Source organism: Panthera uncia, chromosome B4 (assembly GCF_023721935.1).
Source record: "Panthera uncia isolate 11264 chromosome B4, Puncia_PCG_1.0, whole genome shotgun sequence".
In the NCBI taxonomy this organism is placed as follows: domain Eukaryota; kingdom Metazoa; phylum Chordata; class Mammalia; order Carnivora; family Felidae; genus Panthera; species Panthera uncia.
Genome location: NC_064809.1, coordinates 113,639,500 through 113,656,479, shown reverse-complemented (window position 1 = coordinate 113,656,479; position 16,980 = coordinate 113,639,500). Strand labels below are relative to the sequence as shown.

At 36.5% G+C, this 16,980-nt stretch overlaps 1 protein-coding gene across 2 annotated transcripts in view; it reads left to right on the top strand.

Moving 5' to 3' along the window:
- The window catches only part of FGD6 (FYVE, RhoGEF and PH domain containing 6), a 117,265-nt gene extending 101,256 nt beyond the window's left edge, over nt 1-16,009 (top strand). For both annotated transcript variants that reach the window (XM_049627469.1, XM_049627468.1), the window contains exons 15-21: nt 2,124-2,226; nt 2,704-2,850; nt 3,685-3,787; nt 5,689-5,816; nt 10,750-10,878; nt 11,906-12,054; nt 15,455-16,009. In XM_049627469.1, coding sequence (XP_049483426.1) covers nt 2,124-2,226; nt 2,704-2,850; nt 3,685-3,787; nt 5,689-5,816; nt 10,750-10,878; nt 11,906-12,054; nt 15,455-15,491 — 796 coding nt within the window. In that variant the 3' untranslated portion in view covers nt 15,492-16,009. The remainder of the gene's footprint in view (nt 1-2,123; nt 2,227-2,703; nt 2,851-3,684; nt 3,788-5,688; nt 5,817-10,749; nt 10,879-11,905; nt 12,055-15,454) is intronic.
- The last annotated feature ends 971 nt before the right edge of the window (nt 16,010-16,980 follow it).

Below are 16,980 nucleotides of genomic sequence, written 5' to 3'. Positions count from 1 at the left end.
TTGGCAGATCCCCACACAAGAGAGAGCCAGGAATGATTAAATGAAAGAACAGCATATGTGACATGATTTGCACAGTCAAATCACATTCCACATGCTCCCAGGGCTCCAGAAAAATCAGACGGCAAAGCTCAAATTAGCCATCTGCCTCTCTACTTTCTCTTACCTCTTCCACTGAAAAGTAGAGGAAGGGAAGAGAAAAAGAGGGACAGTAAGATTCTATGAATGTTTCCTTGGAAGCTTGAGCATGTATTTTCAGAGCTTAGTTAAGAGAACAGAGATGAATGGCATGGTGGTTAAGGGTTCAATCTTTAGCCACACTTGGGTCTGATACCAAGTCATGTTGTTGGCTAAAGAAAATTGCCTAACATTTCAAATCCTCAGACTGCTTATCTGTAAATGATGCTGATTGGTGGGAGTGATGGGACTGGGGACAAGGAGTGTAAGATCCAGTAATATAGTCCATGGGGTAGCTCTGAGGGTGAGATATAATGACATTTGCAAAGCATTTAGCACAGTTGGCTGGCATGTAGTAACCGTTAAGTAAATGGCAGCTAGCTGGGGCAGTAATGGTAGAGCAGTAGAGGTAAGTGAGGCAAGTTTTGTTTGGATTAGAGAAATAAGAGCTATTCTATTTTATTTTATTCCTGATATATAATGAAAATTTGAGAACTATACTGGTTTTAAATTTTTATTTTTAAAAGTGGATTTCTACTTTTTAATAACCATGTGAGTGTATATTCTAAATGACACTTAAGCCATTTAGTAGGAAGTTACATTTCTGAGTATAATTATTATGGGGAAGGTGAGTGATTTTTTAGTATCTCCTTGACTTGGCTCTGTGCTCAGCAAAATACAACAGAATATGCCCATTCATACCATTTGCATAATGGGATTTTTAATTATAAAAACATTATTTAGGGGCGTGTGGATGGCTCAGTCAGTTAAGCATCTGACTCTTGATTTTGGCCCAGGCCATGATCTCAGTTTGTGAAATGCAGCCAGGCGATGGCTGCTTGGGATTCTCTCTCTCCCTCTCTCTCTCTCTGCCCTTCCCCTGCTGCCTTTCATGTGCATGCGCGCACTGCCTCTCAAAATAAATAAATAAACTTTAAATTAAAAGCTCAAATATTCTTAAACTTAGAGTGAATAATACAATGAAACTCCATATTCACTCACCCAGATTCAAATCTTATCCAGATTCTGCCACAAATTTTTTTTCCTAAAGTATTTCAAAGCAGATTGCAGGTATCAGGTCATTTTACTCCTATATACATACTTCATATGCCTCTCTAAAACACACATTTCCTTACACAGTCCCATTCCCATCATAATGGTAGATTTTATTTTGAGAGATTATTATGTATACACACACACGCACTACCTAAAATGTGCCTCTCACTCTTGAGTATACAAAACTAAATGTGCTAATGCCACTCATCAGAGTTTTTTGGAGGAGGTGTAGTTGCAAAAAAAGCAGAACGAGAATGCCTTTTTCTGAACAAGCTTTCCCCCTGTTTGGCCCATTTCTGTCTAGATTTGAATCCTGTGGCTCCTGATGACCTGAGGGTAGAAACAAAAAACATGAAGAGTTTAGGGGAGCCCTAACAACAACTACAGTCTATTTTCCTTGTTAACACTTCCTAAACATTTGTTTATGATGCCAGATACATGTTTCCTTTACTCCAGTGTCCTTTGTAGAAATTTTTAGTAATTAATAACCTAAAAATAGCTAGTATGCTATGCTGTAAGTTTGGATTTGAAACTTGATTCCTTGGAAAATTTTTAAATTCTAGGATAATATCTCAGGTTATGGAAATAACCCTAATTATTAATTGTATGACTAGCTTTTAAGCCAAGCAAAAAAACCTCCAAATTTAAGAGACTTCAAAAGTATAAAGCAGTACATTGGGGAAGAAAACAAACATTGTGTTTGGTAAAATGCCATGTGTGCTGTAATGCCTGCTCTGATTATTTGTGCAAAAAAATCTCCGAGCTGCTGCCTGCCACTAGCATTGTTGGAGGGTAGTGGAATCTGTCGCCATGGCAGAAGGAAAAGAAGTAAGAAGAAGGCAAAGAATAAACGCTGACATCTGGTTGATGGAACCTTCTTTTGCCCCCAATAGTTCTGCCACAGAAAGGGATGAATGGCTAGAAGCGATTTCCAGGTCAATAGAAGAGTATGCCAAAAAAAGAATCACATTCTGTCCTAGTAGGAGTCTTGATGAGGTATTGTCTTTTCCTTCTTATTTTTTTTTCAGTGCATTTCAAACAGTTTTTGCCTTAAACTTTTCTAGGGGTTTAGAAAAGCAACATGCGTTTCACAGAAAGATACATGTGTGTGTATAATTTCAGAACTAAATATCCTCTTAATGTCTAACTAAGTCTGTGATAACATGCAGCACATTTTATTTTTTCTGGTTGTAAAACTTCATTGTAAAAAATTTGGGAAATAACATAATTTAAGGAAGAAACTAATCAGCTCTCATGGCACTACCACAGACGTATTTTTAAGTTAATTTTGCATTAAAGCATTATTAGAATATAGCTAATCTTAATATCCTGAGAACATGAAAAATATAATGGCCCATGATTTGTCCCACATCCTTGATAATTCCATCAGCATTGCCCCCCCCCCAAAAAAAAAAGACTTGAATCTATAGCACTCAATGTGCATGGAGATAATGAAAAGTTGTTCTTCCCCAGGCTGATGCAGAAAATAAAGAGGAAGTTAGTCCTCTTGGATCAAAGGCTCCCATCTGGATCCCTGATACCAGAGCCACAATGTGTATGATCTGCACAAGTGAATTTACTCTGACCTGGCGACGACACCACTGCCGGGCCTGCGGAAAGGTTGGAGAAGATGACACCCATCTCCGTTGTGAATTTTTATAGCTCCAGGCTGTACATAGTGAGGAAGCATATTTCCTCTTGTAAATCATGGCAGGGGGAAAAAAGATACTGAATCATGGATGATACTTTCTCTAAATATTTAGGCATAGGTCAGTCGTTACCGTGTCTACCAAGGTTATTGTAGAATGTCAATGATAGATAATTGTCACTAAAATAAAATTCACAGTTAGACTCCCATATTTACTGATATTTGTTTAAACTACATAGATACTAAGTATTTAATAGAGATATTATTTAAGTATTAAGTATTTAATAGAGATACTTTAAGTATTGAAGTTATCACCAGTGACGTTTCTAGACCTTCATGGCCTCATTAGTAAAATGAGCATAAATGGCAATGACGTCAGAGAGTTACCATGAAGATTAAACAAGGTCTGTTTCGAGAGCATTTCGTACAGGGCCAAATGCTTCGTAGAAGTGCAGCAGACATGGTTATGGTTACAGCAGGAATGATGACAGGGGCAATGTCGATGATGACAAATATGGCGACCAGAGGACTTAGTGCTTGCCATACATGGTTCCAAATATTTTGCACACATTAACACTGTTAGCATTTTATTTTATGGACTTAGCACACAGTCATAATAATCTGTGGCCTCTTCATCTTCCAGTGTGTGAGTTCACTACGGGCCTGAACTCCATAGCGGTGTAATTGAGAATCAGTGGTTGTGAAAAGGTTTAGAAAACACTATAGGTAGACAGCATTATAAATTGTAGCAAACTAGATGGTTTGATACTGTTATTCTAAATGAAATAATTCCAATGTGTTTTCAGATTGTATGCCAAGCTTGTTCATCAAATAAGTATGGTTTAGATTACCTGAAAAATCAACCAGCAAGAGTATGTGAACATTGTTTCCAAGAACTGCAGAAACTAGGTAATATATAAGTAAAGATTTAACAAATTCCTTTATTCCCAGACGCTTTCACACAACCTTCCAAAAGAATCATCTTAGACAAGTGAGCAAGATGATTGGTGATACTCATCTCAAAATATTAAGAATTTTGCTTTCTTGGGACACCTGGGTGGCTCAGTTGGTTGAGCGTCTTCTGCGCAGGTCATTACCTCACGTTCGTGGGTTCGAGCCCCGCACTGGGCTCTGTGCTGACAGCTCAGAGCCTGGAGTCTGCTTCGGATTCTGTGTCTCCCTCTCTCTTTCTGCCCCTCCCCCACCTACACCCGTGCATGCATGTGTACTCGCTCTCTTTCTCTTTCTCTCAAAAGTAAAATTAAAAATTAAAAAAAAAAAAGAATTTTGCTTTCTTAATTCAATTAAGCTTTCTTAACTCATAGAATACTAATTGTAGAAATGCAATTACAGGATGAAATGCATTAAAATAGTTACAAGGGAACTTTAACTTTCAAGTAATTTTGAAGTTTTCAGTTTTACAACTGCCTGCTCATTAACAAATCATTTTTGTCTATCTGTAAAATAATTCTCTATGGAAATATACTAGGTGGCACTTTGTTAGTTTATTTCTAATCACTTGGACTGATTTGGTGAGATTCTATGGTATATCTACATGTTCAGCTTTTCACCAAATACAAAATGATAACTCATATCTGCCTACTCATTATTTGCAGGTATCCATTCCCACAGTTAAGATGAATGCAGCTAGCAGGACTGCTCAGGTCTACATTTTGAAAAGAGAGATTTGGTTAAATTCCTGAAACCTATAGGATCTAAATTGCAAAAAGGTTGTCCTTCATTTCAGCCCTATCTTTCATCTGGTCTACTGTAATAGTTTCCTAACAGGTTTTCTGCTGCAAATCCTTCTTCCTTCCTGCTGCCAGATTTTTTTTTTCTCCTAAATTCAGTCTGCTCATGTCACTTCCCAGCTTAAAAGACCATTAATTTCCCATGACTTAAACAACAGTCCATGTTCCTTAGAACCAGCCTTTTTTTTTCCTCAGCTCTATTATTCTCCAAATAGATGATCTAATTTCATACCTCTGCTTTTGCTTATGCTGCCTTCAGGGAGTGTTTTTCCTCCTCTTTTTGACTTGGCAAACTCATACTTATACCTTAATGGCCAACTCAAACATCTTACTCTCTTCCCAGCTTTCACTGAACTTCTACAGTCAAATATAATGGCTTCCTTATCTTGTCTTATAGCCCCCTTTCTAGCATTTTGTTCATTATAATATTCTTATTTCAACATATATCTCAATACTAAACAGTGCTTTTAGGTTTTTGGGTTTTTTTTTAAGTCAGGAGCTTTTTTTCAGAAGTTTATGGAATTAGTTTAGGGGGCACCTAGGTGGCTCAGTTGGTTAAGTGTCCAACTTCGGCTCAGGTCATGATCTCACGGTTTGTGAGTTTGAGCCCCGTGTTGGGCTCTGAGCTGACAGCTCAGAGCCTGGAGCCTGCTCGGGATTCTGTGTCTCCTTGTCTCTCTGCCACTCCCCCGTACCCACTCTGTTTCTCTCTCGCAAAAGTAAACATTAAAGAAAATTTATAGAATTAATTTCAGTTAGTACATTGACATGGTTAGTACATTAAGTAGTATATTAACATGTTTCAGAATTGTGAAGGCACAAAAGGGTATTCCTTTACCATGGTTCACACCTGAAAAAGCTTAAATTCCTAGACAGTAGAAAGTCTTTCTCTCACTCAGCTTGCACCCAGCTGTCTTTTTTTTCCCAGGGGTCTCAGTGTCCTCGGTTTCTCAAGTATCCTTCCATGGATATTTTATGCAACAGTGTTTATTGATATGAATTAACTTGAATTGTAAAATGCTTACCATTGGCTACATGAGTGCATCTGATTTGTTTTAGATCACCAGCATTCTCCTAAGATTGGATCTCCTGGAAATCACAAATCTCCTTCAAGTGCCTTATCATCAGTCTTCCATAGTATTCCATCAGGGAGGAAACAGAAAAAAATCCCAGCTGCTCTCAAGGAAGTAAGTGTTTCCATTAAACTTGCAACCTGATACAGGCTGAATTATTCATATGCATATAATACACTGTTTTTCTTTCATAAAGGAAGATGTCATTTCCCACTACTATTAAGACATGGCATTTTAATACTGGTGATGGATGTGGCTGTTGCCTCACTCTCTTGCTTGGTCTCCCATATGACCTGAGTCATTTAGAAAATGGCAGTTGAAAGGTTTGGAGAACATTTTATAGCAATGATAGAAAGTAAAAGATAATTTAGACACATGTGAATTTTTAAAATTACTTTGAGGAAAACCCTTACCAGAGGGAAGAGTCTATAGAATATTTGGGGTGTTTTATTAGCATTTCCTGATCTGCACAGTTTGTTATTTGTAAGGATTCATTGGCTATATACAGCTGCACTGATAGTAAATTGTCTTTCCTTTCAACTGAAAAGAAAACTTTAAAAAGTTAGGATAGTCTGTCTACACAGTTAGACTGCCAGTGGTGTAATCCACAGGCATCACCAATATCCTATCCCATCTCCTCAAATTCAAATGTTCAGTCAGCCAGTGTCATGTAACACACAGCACTGCATATCTACCACCATTTTGATTAGTTTATTAATTAGTTCCACTTCCGGCCAGTTTTTTGGCCAGCAGAATTTTGAATTTTGTTCTCTTCCCTGGATACTCTGGAGGTGTTCTGTGGAGTGTGGAAGCAGACAACTCTAAAAATTTGACCAAGATTGTGTTCTTTATGTAAAGTTGAATGTATTCCATCATGGCAGTTAAAACACTAGGAAATGATTTATAGCCAATCTCATGAAATAGTAAGACTAGGACTTAAAGTTCTAATTGCCAAGTTTCTTAAGCTACTTAAGATGATTTATTTATTTTTTAATATTTATTTACTTTTGAGAGAGAGAGAGCACAAGCGGGAAAGGGGCAGAGAGAGGGGGAAACAGAGGATCCAAAGTGGGCTCTGTGCTTGAACTCAAGAACTGTGTGATCGTGACCTGAGCTGAGGTCAGATGCTCAACTGACTGAGCCACCCTAGTTAAGGGGATTTAGTACTCTCAACTCTCCTTTCCATCACTCAGTTCCTAAATCTAAACTGACTTTCAGAACTTTAAGGTTCTTAACAAACTGAAGTAATTTTCAGTTCTCAATAACTGTTTGCCTCTCCATGCTGATGTCACAATTTATAGATACAGTTGTTACACTTACTCCCCTTGTCAGTCTAAACTCTACAGCACTGGTTGCAAAACTCTTTCTGCTCTTGACTAGAGCCAGCCTAACTCCAATCCCATTTTGTGTATCTTTCCAACCAGCCATACAAACAGACCTTCTGCTGTCAAACCTCTACTTCCTGACTGCAGCCATTTCTTCCTTTACTCCACTGGTCCTCAAAGTGTCCTCCAGAGCAGCACAAAAGCACCACATGGAAACTTACTAGGAATGGATATTCTTAGGCCCCACCCAAGGTCTACAGAATCAGAAATTTCAATAAGCATTCTCTGTGATTCAGGTGTATGCTAAAGTTTGAGAACCACTGCTTTGCTCCTTTGAAATCAAACTGGGAAAATTAATTTATCTAATTAAGTGCTATAAAAGTAAAAGTGTTGTACTTGGGAAGCTGTGGTTTTTGTCTTTTTATCTGTAATTGAGTTGAAATTCACCTAATTTATAATTAACCATTTAAAGTATACAATTCAGGGGCACCTGGCTCGTTCAGTCGGTAGAGCCTGCAACTCTTGATCTTGGGGTCGTAAGTTTGAGCCCCACATTGGATGTAGAGTTTACTTTAAAAATAAATAAAATCTTTTTTTAAAAAAAATAAAGCAATACAATTCATTGATATTTAGTGTATTCACGATATTGTGCAACCACCATATTGCTCTAGTTTCAAAACTTTTTCATCGCCCCATAAAAACACCCTGTATCAATTAAATAATCAATCCCCTTGTCCCTTCTCTCCACCCTCTCTGGTAACCACTAATCTGCTCTCTGTCTCTATGTATGCCTATTCTAGATATCTCATATAAAAGGAATCCTGCAGGGCCACCTGTGTGGCTCAGTCGGTTGAGTGTCCGACTTCGGCTCAGGTCATGATCTCACAGTTAGTGAGTTCGAGCCCCGCGTCAGGCTCTGTGCTGACATTTCAGAGCCTGGAGCCTGCTTCGAATTCTGTGTCTCCCTCTCTCTCTTCCCCTTCCCCACTCATGCTCTGTCTCTCTCTCTCTCTCTCTGTCTCTCTCTCTCTCTCAAAAATGAATAAACATTAAAAAAAAAAAAAAAAGGAATCCTACAATATGTGACCTTTTGTGTCTGGCTATTTTCACTTAGTACAATATTTTAGAAGCTAAGTTATATAGCATTATCAGTACTTTGTTTCTTTTTATATCTGAATAATACTCCATTGTATATATATATCAGAATTTATCCATTCATCTGTTAATAGACATCTGGGTTGTTTCTGCCTTTGGGTTATTATAAATATCATTTGTCTTAGTTATACACCTAGGAGTGGAATTGCTTGGTCACATGATAATTTTATGTTTAACTTTTTAAGGATTGGGAAGAGTTTTTATTCCAGTAAAAATGTTCAATACATTTTCAGAAACTCATTATTTTAGAATTACATTCAGATTCTCAGTACCCTCAGTAATGGCAGGCTATGTCTCTTGAGTTAGATTTGATTTATGTTTTAAATAATCAAATCAGGGGTGCCTGGGTGGCACATTTGGTTAAGCATCCAACTCTTGATCTTGGCTCAGGTCGTGATCTCAGAGTTCATGAGTTCAAGCCATGTATCGGGCTCTGCACTGATGTTGAGTAGCCTGCTTGGGATTCTGTGTCTCCTTCTCTCTGCCCTTCTCCCATTTGTGCTGTCTTTCTCTCTCTTTCTCCCAAAATAAATAAATAAACTTAAAAAATATATATATATATATATATATTGTTGGAAAGTTTTATGAATCATATGATTAATTTGGTTAAGACCAATTTTATTTTTAAAAAGATAATAGAGGACTATTCTCGACTCAGGATTGTGATTGGTATTCTTTCATAGCTAAAAAACTAATTTAAGAATATTCCAAAAAAGGAACATACAAAATATTTTGAGCAATGATAGTAACACTTAAGTACATAGTAGCATCCCAATATAACTACATTTCCAGCAAAATTTCATTTGAACATAGACATTCTAATTGAAAAAAAGTTATTTGTAATCTTCTACAAGGATGTTATTTTTTTATATAAATTTGTTTGCACTTAATATTAAAGTTCCCACTAGCTGGGACACCTGGGTGGCTTGGTTTCAGCTCAGGTCACATCTCACAATTTGTGAGATCCCATGGAGCCTGCTTGGGATTCTCTCTGCCCCTCCCCCGCTTGCATGCATGCGCTCTCAAATTAAATAAACATTAAAAAACAAAACTGTATTAACAGAGAGGTAAATGGAAATTCTATTATTTATGGTGATTTTAAGGATCAGTTTCTGATCCTCAAATTTTGGTCTGAGCAAAACTTAGTTTGCTTCATAAAAGGATGAAAATGTTTTAATCTCTAGGCCAAAAGGTAGTAAGGTTTCAATGATTGTAATCTGGCAGTTGAAACTTTTGTTTTTAACATAGGAACAGGAGAGAAACATAAGACCAAATTTAGGGATTGTGTTATTAGTAGAATGGTGAGCAGACTTTTAAGGTGGTTCCATGATCCCTTCCTCTGATGGTCACACTTTTGTACAGTCTCCTCCCCGTTGTGTGGGGCAAGGACCTGTGACTTGCTCTGAACCAACAGAATATGGGGAAGATGATGGCATGTCACTCCCATGATTATGTTATGTTATGGAAGACTCCATATTGCTGTAGATGGGCTCTAGAGACTTTCTCTCATGCGGGCTTTGAAGAAGTAAGTAGTTGTCTTGGGAGGCTTGGAAATGAGGATGAGCTCCAGGCAAAAGCCAGCAAGAGGCCAGGGCCCTCAGTTTCATAACTTCAAGGAAATGAATACTGCTAAAAACCTGAATCCACTTGGAAGTAGACCCTTCCCTCGTCAGCTGTCAGATGAGAACTCAGTGCCGGCCAACACCTTGACTGGGGCCCTGCAGAGATCCCAGCTACGCTGTGCCCGGACTCCTGAGACAACACATGTATGTTGTTTTAACCCACTAAGTTGGTGGTAATTTGTATGTGACAACAGAAAACAAATACAAGTGGATTCTATGAATTTTTAAAGTCTGCCTTTAATCATGTATGAATTGTATCAATTTCTTACAAATTTTATGAGGAGGATCAAATATTATTGTTTAATGTAAACTTTATTATTTATTGTTAATTATTTATTTATTTTGAGAGAAAGAGAGAGAGGGAGTCTGGGTGGGGGAGAGGCAGAGAGCGAGGGAGAGAGAAAAACCTAAGCCAGCTCCGTGCTGTCTGTGCAGAATCTGACATGGGGCTCGATCTCACAAATTGTGAGATCATGACCTGAGCCATTCAGGCGCCCCTAATACAGGTTTTATAAGTCCAAAAAGCTATTTCAGAAAGAGTTAAAGGTTTAAGTAATTTTCCCTAACATTGCAAAATACGAAGAACAACATACACGGTTCCCAAAAATGCAGCTTTCAAAAAGCATTTTTGATCTTTAGAATTATTTTTCTTTTTCTGGAAACCAGGAAAACACAGGTGGCACCACAAAGAAATACATACATGGAAGCACAATTAAACCAAGCAGAATGCTAGAATTGCTTCTAAACGAAAGGGGTTTTTATGCCCATGGTAATGGCAGTATTCAATTTGTACAGTAGCAGACTTTGAACGTAAACAATTTCATTCTGAAACATTATAGTATTATGGTTATTGCTTTCAGCACCAATGATCAAAAGCAGTTTTGTTACTTTACATTTTGTTGCTGTCTGAAAACCATTAAACTATGTATGGGGTTTACTTACTAGGTATCAGCAAATACAGAAGATTCTTCCATGAGTGGCTATTTGTACAGATCAAAGGGCAATAAAAAACCCTGGAAACACTTGTGGTTTGTCATAAAAAATAAAGTGCTGTATACATATGCTGCAAGTGAGGTAAGATCTGAAATCTAAAGATGAATTATTTGGGAGTCTGGTTTTATAATGCCAATTAGAAATAATCACAATATTTGTTTGATCTATTCGTTTTGTGTATTTTTTTGTTTTGCATTGCTTTTGGAGGGGGAGATTCTTCTTGCTATTATCTTTATTTTATTTTATTTTTTTTTAATTTTTTTTTTTCAATGTTTTTTATTTATTTTTGGGACAGAGAGAGACAGAGCATGAACGGGGGAGGGGCAGAGAGAGAGGGAGACACAGAATCGGAAACAGGCTCCAGGCTCTGAGCCATCAGCCCAGAGCCCGACGCGGGGCTCGAACTCACGGACCGCGAGATCGTGACCTGGCTGAAGTCGGAGGCTTAACCGACTGTGCCACCCAGGCGCCCCCTTGCTATTATCTTTAATGTCAACAATGTCCTAGAGCTCTTACTCAAAAAATGTTAGGAATTTTCCATAGTATTAAGATGTAACTTTTTTTGGTGTCATGTGACTACTAACAACTTCATTAAAGGCAAAGGTTCTTACCCTTTCTGCCAAGCTCTCATGGAAGACAGTCCCTTGACTATCCCCAGATTGTATTGATCAGGCTTCAAACTTCGATAAGATAGACTTTGTTTGGGTTAGAAACAATTCCTGGCTGGCTATAAAAACCACTGCTCTAAGAGCCAAGCTTTTCCTTAGTGGGACCGGGTAAATCACTTTTCTTTCTGAGCTTGTTTTCTGCATCCATAAAATGAAAGTAATATAATTGCCTCCCATGGTTGTGGGGAAATATGTGAACTTAGATGAGTGTGAACCCAAGGAAAACTGTTTAGCACAGTGTCTGGCTCATGGGGTAGCTTCAGAGGTGGGGGGACATCTTAATATTGTTGAATAAGTGAAAAGTAAGTAAGTTGTTAGAATTATCATTGTTTTCTATATAGTGTGCATATAGAATTAAAGCTGTATAGTTTTAAGAGTTTGCAAATCTGAATTTTGTATCAATTTAAAGTCCCATCTCCCTTTGTGTCTTTTTAAATTAGGATGTGGCAGCTTTGGAGAGTCAGCCTTTACTAGGATTCACTGTCACTCAAGTCAAAGATGAGAATTCAGAGTCTAGAGTGTTCCAGTTGCTGCACAAAAACATGTTATTTTATCTGTTCAAAGCAGATGATGCTCACTCAGCTCAGAAGTAAGTAATTTAGGCATATTTTTCTTTTATACATGAGTTTCAAGTTGTTACATGATTGATTTTAAAATAACCTACTTTCATGCATGGGGACAATTAAGAATTTAAATCCAAGATCCAAATTAGGAAGATTTAACATATTTTTCAAACTCTTTAGAATTGTTTTAAGGACAAGCAAGAGGATCTGGAATATTTTCAGGAGGCAGAGGGGAAAAGAAAATAGGTAGTTCTGTCCAAAATATTTTGTCTATACTGACCTCTGAGGAAGCAGCATGAAACTGCTCTGCTGCAAGGAAAGGAAGCCGAGGCATTTGACCTCTCCTTCAGTGAGGGTGAGGATCATCTCTTGAAACATTCCAGGACTTTGGCAATCCAGTGACTCAATTGTGCCATGGAACAGCAGGAGTTTAAACAGCTGCTTGCTAACTTACTTCTTTGGGAAAAAGGTCAAACACATTAAGAGGCTCCCATGCTGTTCCCAATAACTGAGTAAAAGGAAATGGATATCATTTTAGATGGTAAAGGTTTTTAAGCAATCTCTTCAAAATTCCAACAAGAATATTTGTTTTGATGTCATGACGTGGTTTGACATAGAGAAGCATATCTCTGTGGAACCCAGGTCCTTTGTAAACAAAATAGAGCAGATAACCTTTAACCAAATCTTTCACTTGATTTTTATTTTAGTCTCACACGTTACATGTTTTTGTTTTCACTAAGATGTGCTTATGTTTTCTCCATAGGCTTAAAACGGTGCATGCAGATAAAAAAAGAATGCTTTAAGTCAGCAAGGCTTATCTTTTCTTAATGCAGTTAGAATTAATGTACCCGAATTGCATATGCTCTTGCATATTAATCAGGTACAATGTTGCAAATACTCTGGAACACTTTTTTCTTTTTTCCAGTCTATGTTAGGACATCTACTATGTATATCTATTACTATAAATAAATTGTTTTGAATTGAAGAATATTTAAAATTGTCACTTAACCATTATTTTTTCTGTAAAAACTACTTGGGTAAAAGAGTAATTGCTCTAATATTCTGTTAGGTATTACACTTCTCATGATTTTTATCTGTATTCATCATCAAACTGATAAAAATTATTGCTTTTGAATATACATCTTGTGTTTATATCATTAAGTCAACAAGGTAGAAAAACCTTAAGACAATTGAATGTAGGTAAGTAAAGGGAATCTGCCCTCTTGTAATTGAGAATTAATACAGGATAAATTACAAGTTTCTCTTTGAAGTCACTAATGTAATGGGGTTTTTTTGCATAGTATAGAATATTAAAATGTGTTAATTTTAATGAAAATTTTTAACTTTTTAAAAGTCTCTTTATCATGATATAACATGCCATTTGCATTTAAATTTTAAATTTTTGAAAATTCTGTCCTTGAAATTTGAGCTATATCTGTTATAGGCTGCTTCTATTAACTGAGTGGTTTTAGATGTTCACAGAAGCAATTACAGTCCTAGGGAGATACAAAGTGACTACCTCCAAGTGTCTTCTGAATAATTGAAACTGTGGGTATTGTCAGATAAACTTTGAGACTAATGAATTCTGGGAAGACTTCTATGAAACTCTGAGACACATTTCTTTTTCTTTTTGAGACACTTTATATTACATACAAAATTTTGATCAACTGGAAGTAGACCAGATATAGATTCTTTCACTGAAAACACTAAAACAGGTTTCAATTACGGATCCCCAGGGAGTTAAGAGAGAAGGAAACAGAGGCAAAGATAGTGTTCCTTAAACCAGGAAGGAGGTTGAAATAAAGGTTTGCAGATGTATTCATTTCCAAAACCAATTATATGGGATTATCAGGACTTCATAGAGCTTTTTATGAAATAGTCCCTTCTCACTCCTCATAGAAATAGAAGATGCACTTGTCAGGCCAGATTTTGGGCCATATTACCAAATAAAGTATAATTCCATATACACAGAATTCTAGTTTAGTATAGGAAAGATCTTTTTTTTTCAAGTTTTTATTTAAATTCAGTTAATTCACATACAGTGTAATATTACTTTCAGTAGTAGAATTTAGCTGATTCATCACTGACATACAATACCCGGGGCTCATCACATATGCTTTCCTTAATACCCATCACCCATTTAACCCATCCCCCCCCCACCTCCCCTCAACCAACCCCCAGGTTGTTCTCTATATTTAAGTGTCTATTTCTTTAAAAAAAAATTTTTTTTTTACTTTTTTTTATTCTTTTATTTTTTAAATTTACATCCAAATTAGTTAGCATATAGTGCAACAATGATTTCAGGAGTAGATTCCTTAGTCCCCCTTACCCATTTAGCCCATCCCCCCTCCCATAACCCCTCCAGTAACCCTCAGTTTGTTCTTCATATTTATGAGTCTCTTATGTTTTGTCCCCCTCCCTGTTTTTATATTATTTTTGTTTCCCTTCCCTTACGTTCATCTGTTTTGTCTCTTAAAGTCCTCACATGAGTGAAGTCATATGATTTTTGTCTTTCTCTGACTAATTTCACTTAGTATAATACCCTCCAGTTTCCATCCATGTAGTTGCAAATGGCAAGATTTCATTCTTTTTGAGTGCCGAGTAATACTCCATTGTATGTATGTATGTATGTATGTGTGTATATACATATATATATATACATATATATACACCTATTTTGATCTAACATATGTATGTATGTATATACATATGTATGGGTACATATACACATGTATATATGTATATACACACATACACATATATACACATATATATACATACATACATACATACACATATATACATACACATATATATGTGTATATATGTATATATGTGTGTGTGTATATACACACACACACACACACACACACCACATTTTCTTTATCCATTCATCCATCGATGGACATATTTGGGCTCTTTCCATACTTTGGCTATTGTTGATAGTGCTGCTATAAACATGGGGGTGCATGTCTCCCTTCGAAACAGTACCCCTATAATCCCGTGGATAAATGCCTAGTAGTGCAATTGCTGGGTCATAGGGTAGTTCTATTTTTAGTTTTTTGAGGAAACTCCATACTGTTTTCCAGAGCGGTTGCACCAGCTTGCATTCCCAATTGTTTACTTATTCTTGAGAGAGACAGAGTGTGAGCAGGAGAAGGGCAGAGAGAGAGGGAGACACAAAATCCAAAGCAGGCTCCAGGCTCTGAGCTGTGAGCACAGAGCCTGACAAAATGCGAGATCATGACCCAAGCCGAAGTTGGTTGCTTAACTGACTGAGCCACCCAGGCACCCCAATAGTATAGGAAAGATCTTAAATATACAGGCAGGATAATTGGATCCACAGGTACAGCTATTATGTATATTGTCTTAACGTGTACCAGATGATTGCATTTTATAATTCTAACAAATTTCTCTTACCAATAGGTGGATAGAAGCATTTCAGGAAGGCACAATATTGTAGTGATACTGGTTTCATCTCTTCTGTGATTTCACGTGGTGGAATTTCATCAGAATGGAGTAAATGCAGTACAAAGATTGTATATAAATGAACACTGCCAAGAAAATCCAGCCAAAATCTTCATCAAATATTAGAAATTATTTTGTTGGGTATAAGGGGTTTTTTTTGAATGTTTGGTTTTTCATGTATGTTATTTATTAAATTTTGATGTTTACTTAATTGTCAGAATTATTTCTGAGACTCACACTGAATTCTAAAGTACCTTTTCTTTAGAAACCAGAAAACTTATCTTAATACTGTATACTGTATTAACCGTTTGTGACACAGATTTCTCCATGTGTTTATAGTGTTTCATTGTAACATTCTCACCTGAGGTAATAAGTCTTTGTAAATACAAAAATACACATCAAGGAGAAAATTTCCATGCAGTGTTTGGTTTAGAAATTATTATAATACTGCTGATAGAAAAAAAATGTATGTTTTTGAATCAATAAACTTAGATGAATTTTTGTATCTTTTAATGGAAAAATACGTGGCCAACTTCTACCTCAGCAACTGTGAAATGAAATTCCAGTAAATTATCTAGAGTATTTCTGTTATACCTCTTTTGGCATGAGATAATGTTACATCATCAAGGAATTATAGCAAAGGGATAGATTCTGAAAGTTTTCATTGAACTGAGCTATGAGTAGTAGGAAAGAGGATGTTTTCATTTGCAGAGGAATACAAATAATTAACTCTGTGGTCTATTAAGTCTAATCCTTTTTTTAAAGCTAGAAACATAACTATTATTTTTTTAAAGCAAAATATGGTAAGCATCATATTCCACAATATCCTTTGCTATTATAAGTGTTCTGAGCCCAAGTCAGTGGTGGTGGTTGCATCTAAATGTTCCATTTCCTATAATATTGTGCTTTAAAAAATGAACTGGAATTACCATATCAAAAAAAAAAAAAAGCGCATATTCTAAGCCAGTGTTTACTGAAATTGTATTCATTTTTTAAAGGTTATTTAATACTACTTTGTGTTATGTCCTCCCTGGTAATTAAAACAAATCCTTTATTTCTGTAACCAGTTGCCAATGCGCACCTCATTAGGAAAGAATTATATTCATAATTCTGGTGCACTTACTACTAACGTGAACTGCTTTGTACATAAAATTGTTGATGAATAGAGTTTGAAAAATGAAATTCACACAGTGATTAAAGTCATTCTTGATGTTCATAATTTACACTTATTGACTGAACTTTAAATGCAAATTATCTTAAAGGGCACAGGAATTTTCCTTACTGCTTTTATATATATAAAGGATTTCCTAATTCGGTGTGATGTTTACATTCGTCAAGAGAATTACTGAGTGCCTTTCTGAAGCCTTTTGAATGTTGTTTGTTCCAGCACCAGAGTCTCTACTAAATCTAGAGTTGGCTGCTGTAGTTTTTTCTGACCGTTTCATGCTGTGGAATCATTTTTAAACCCTGTTGCACCCTCACAC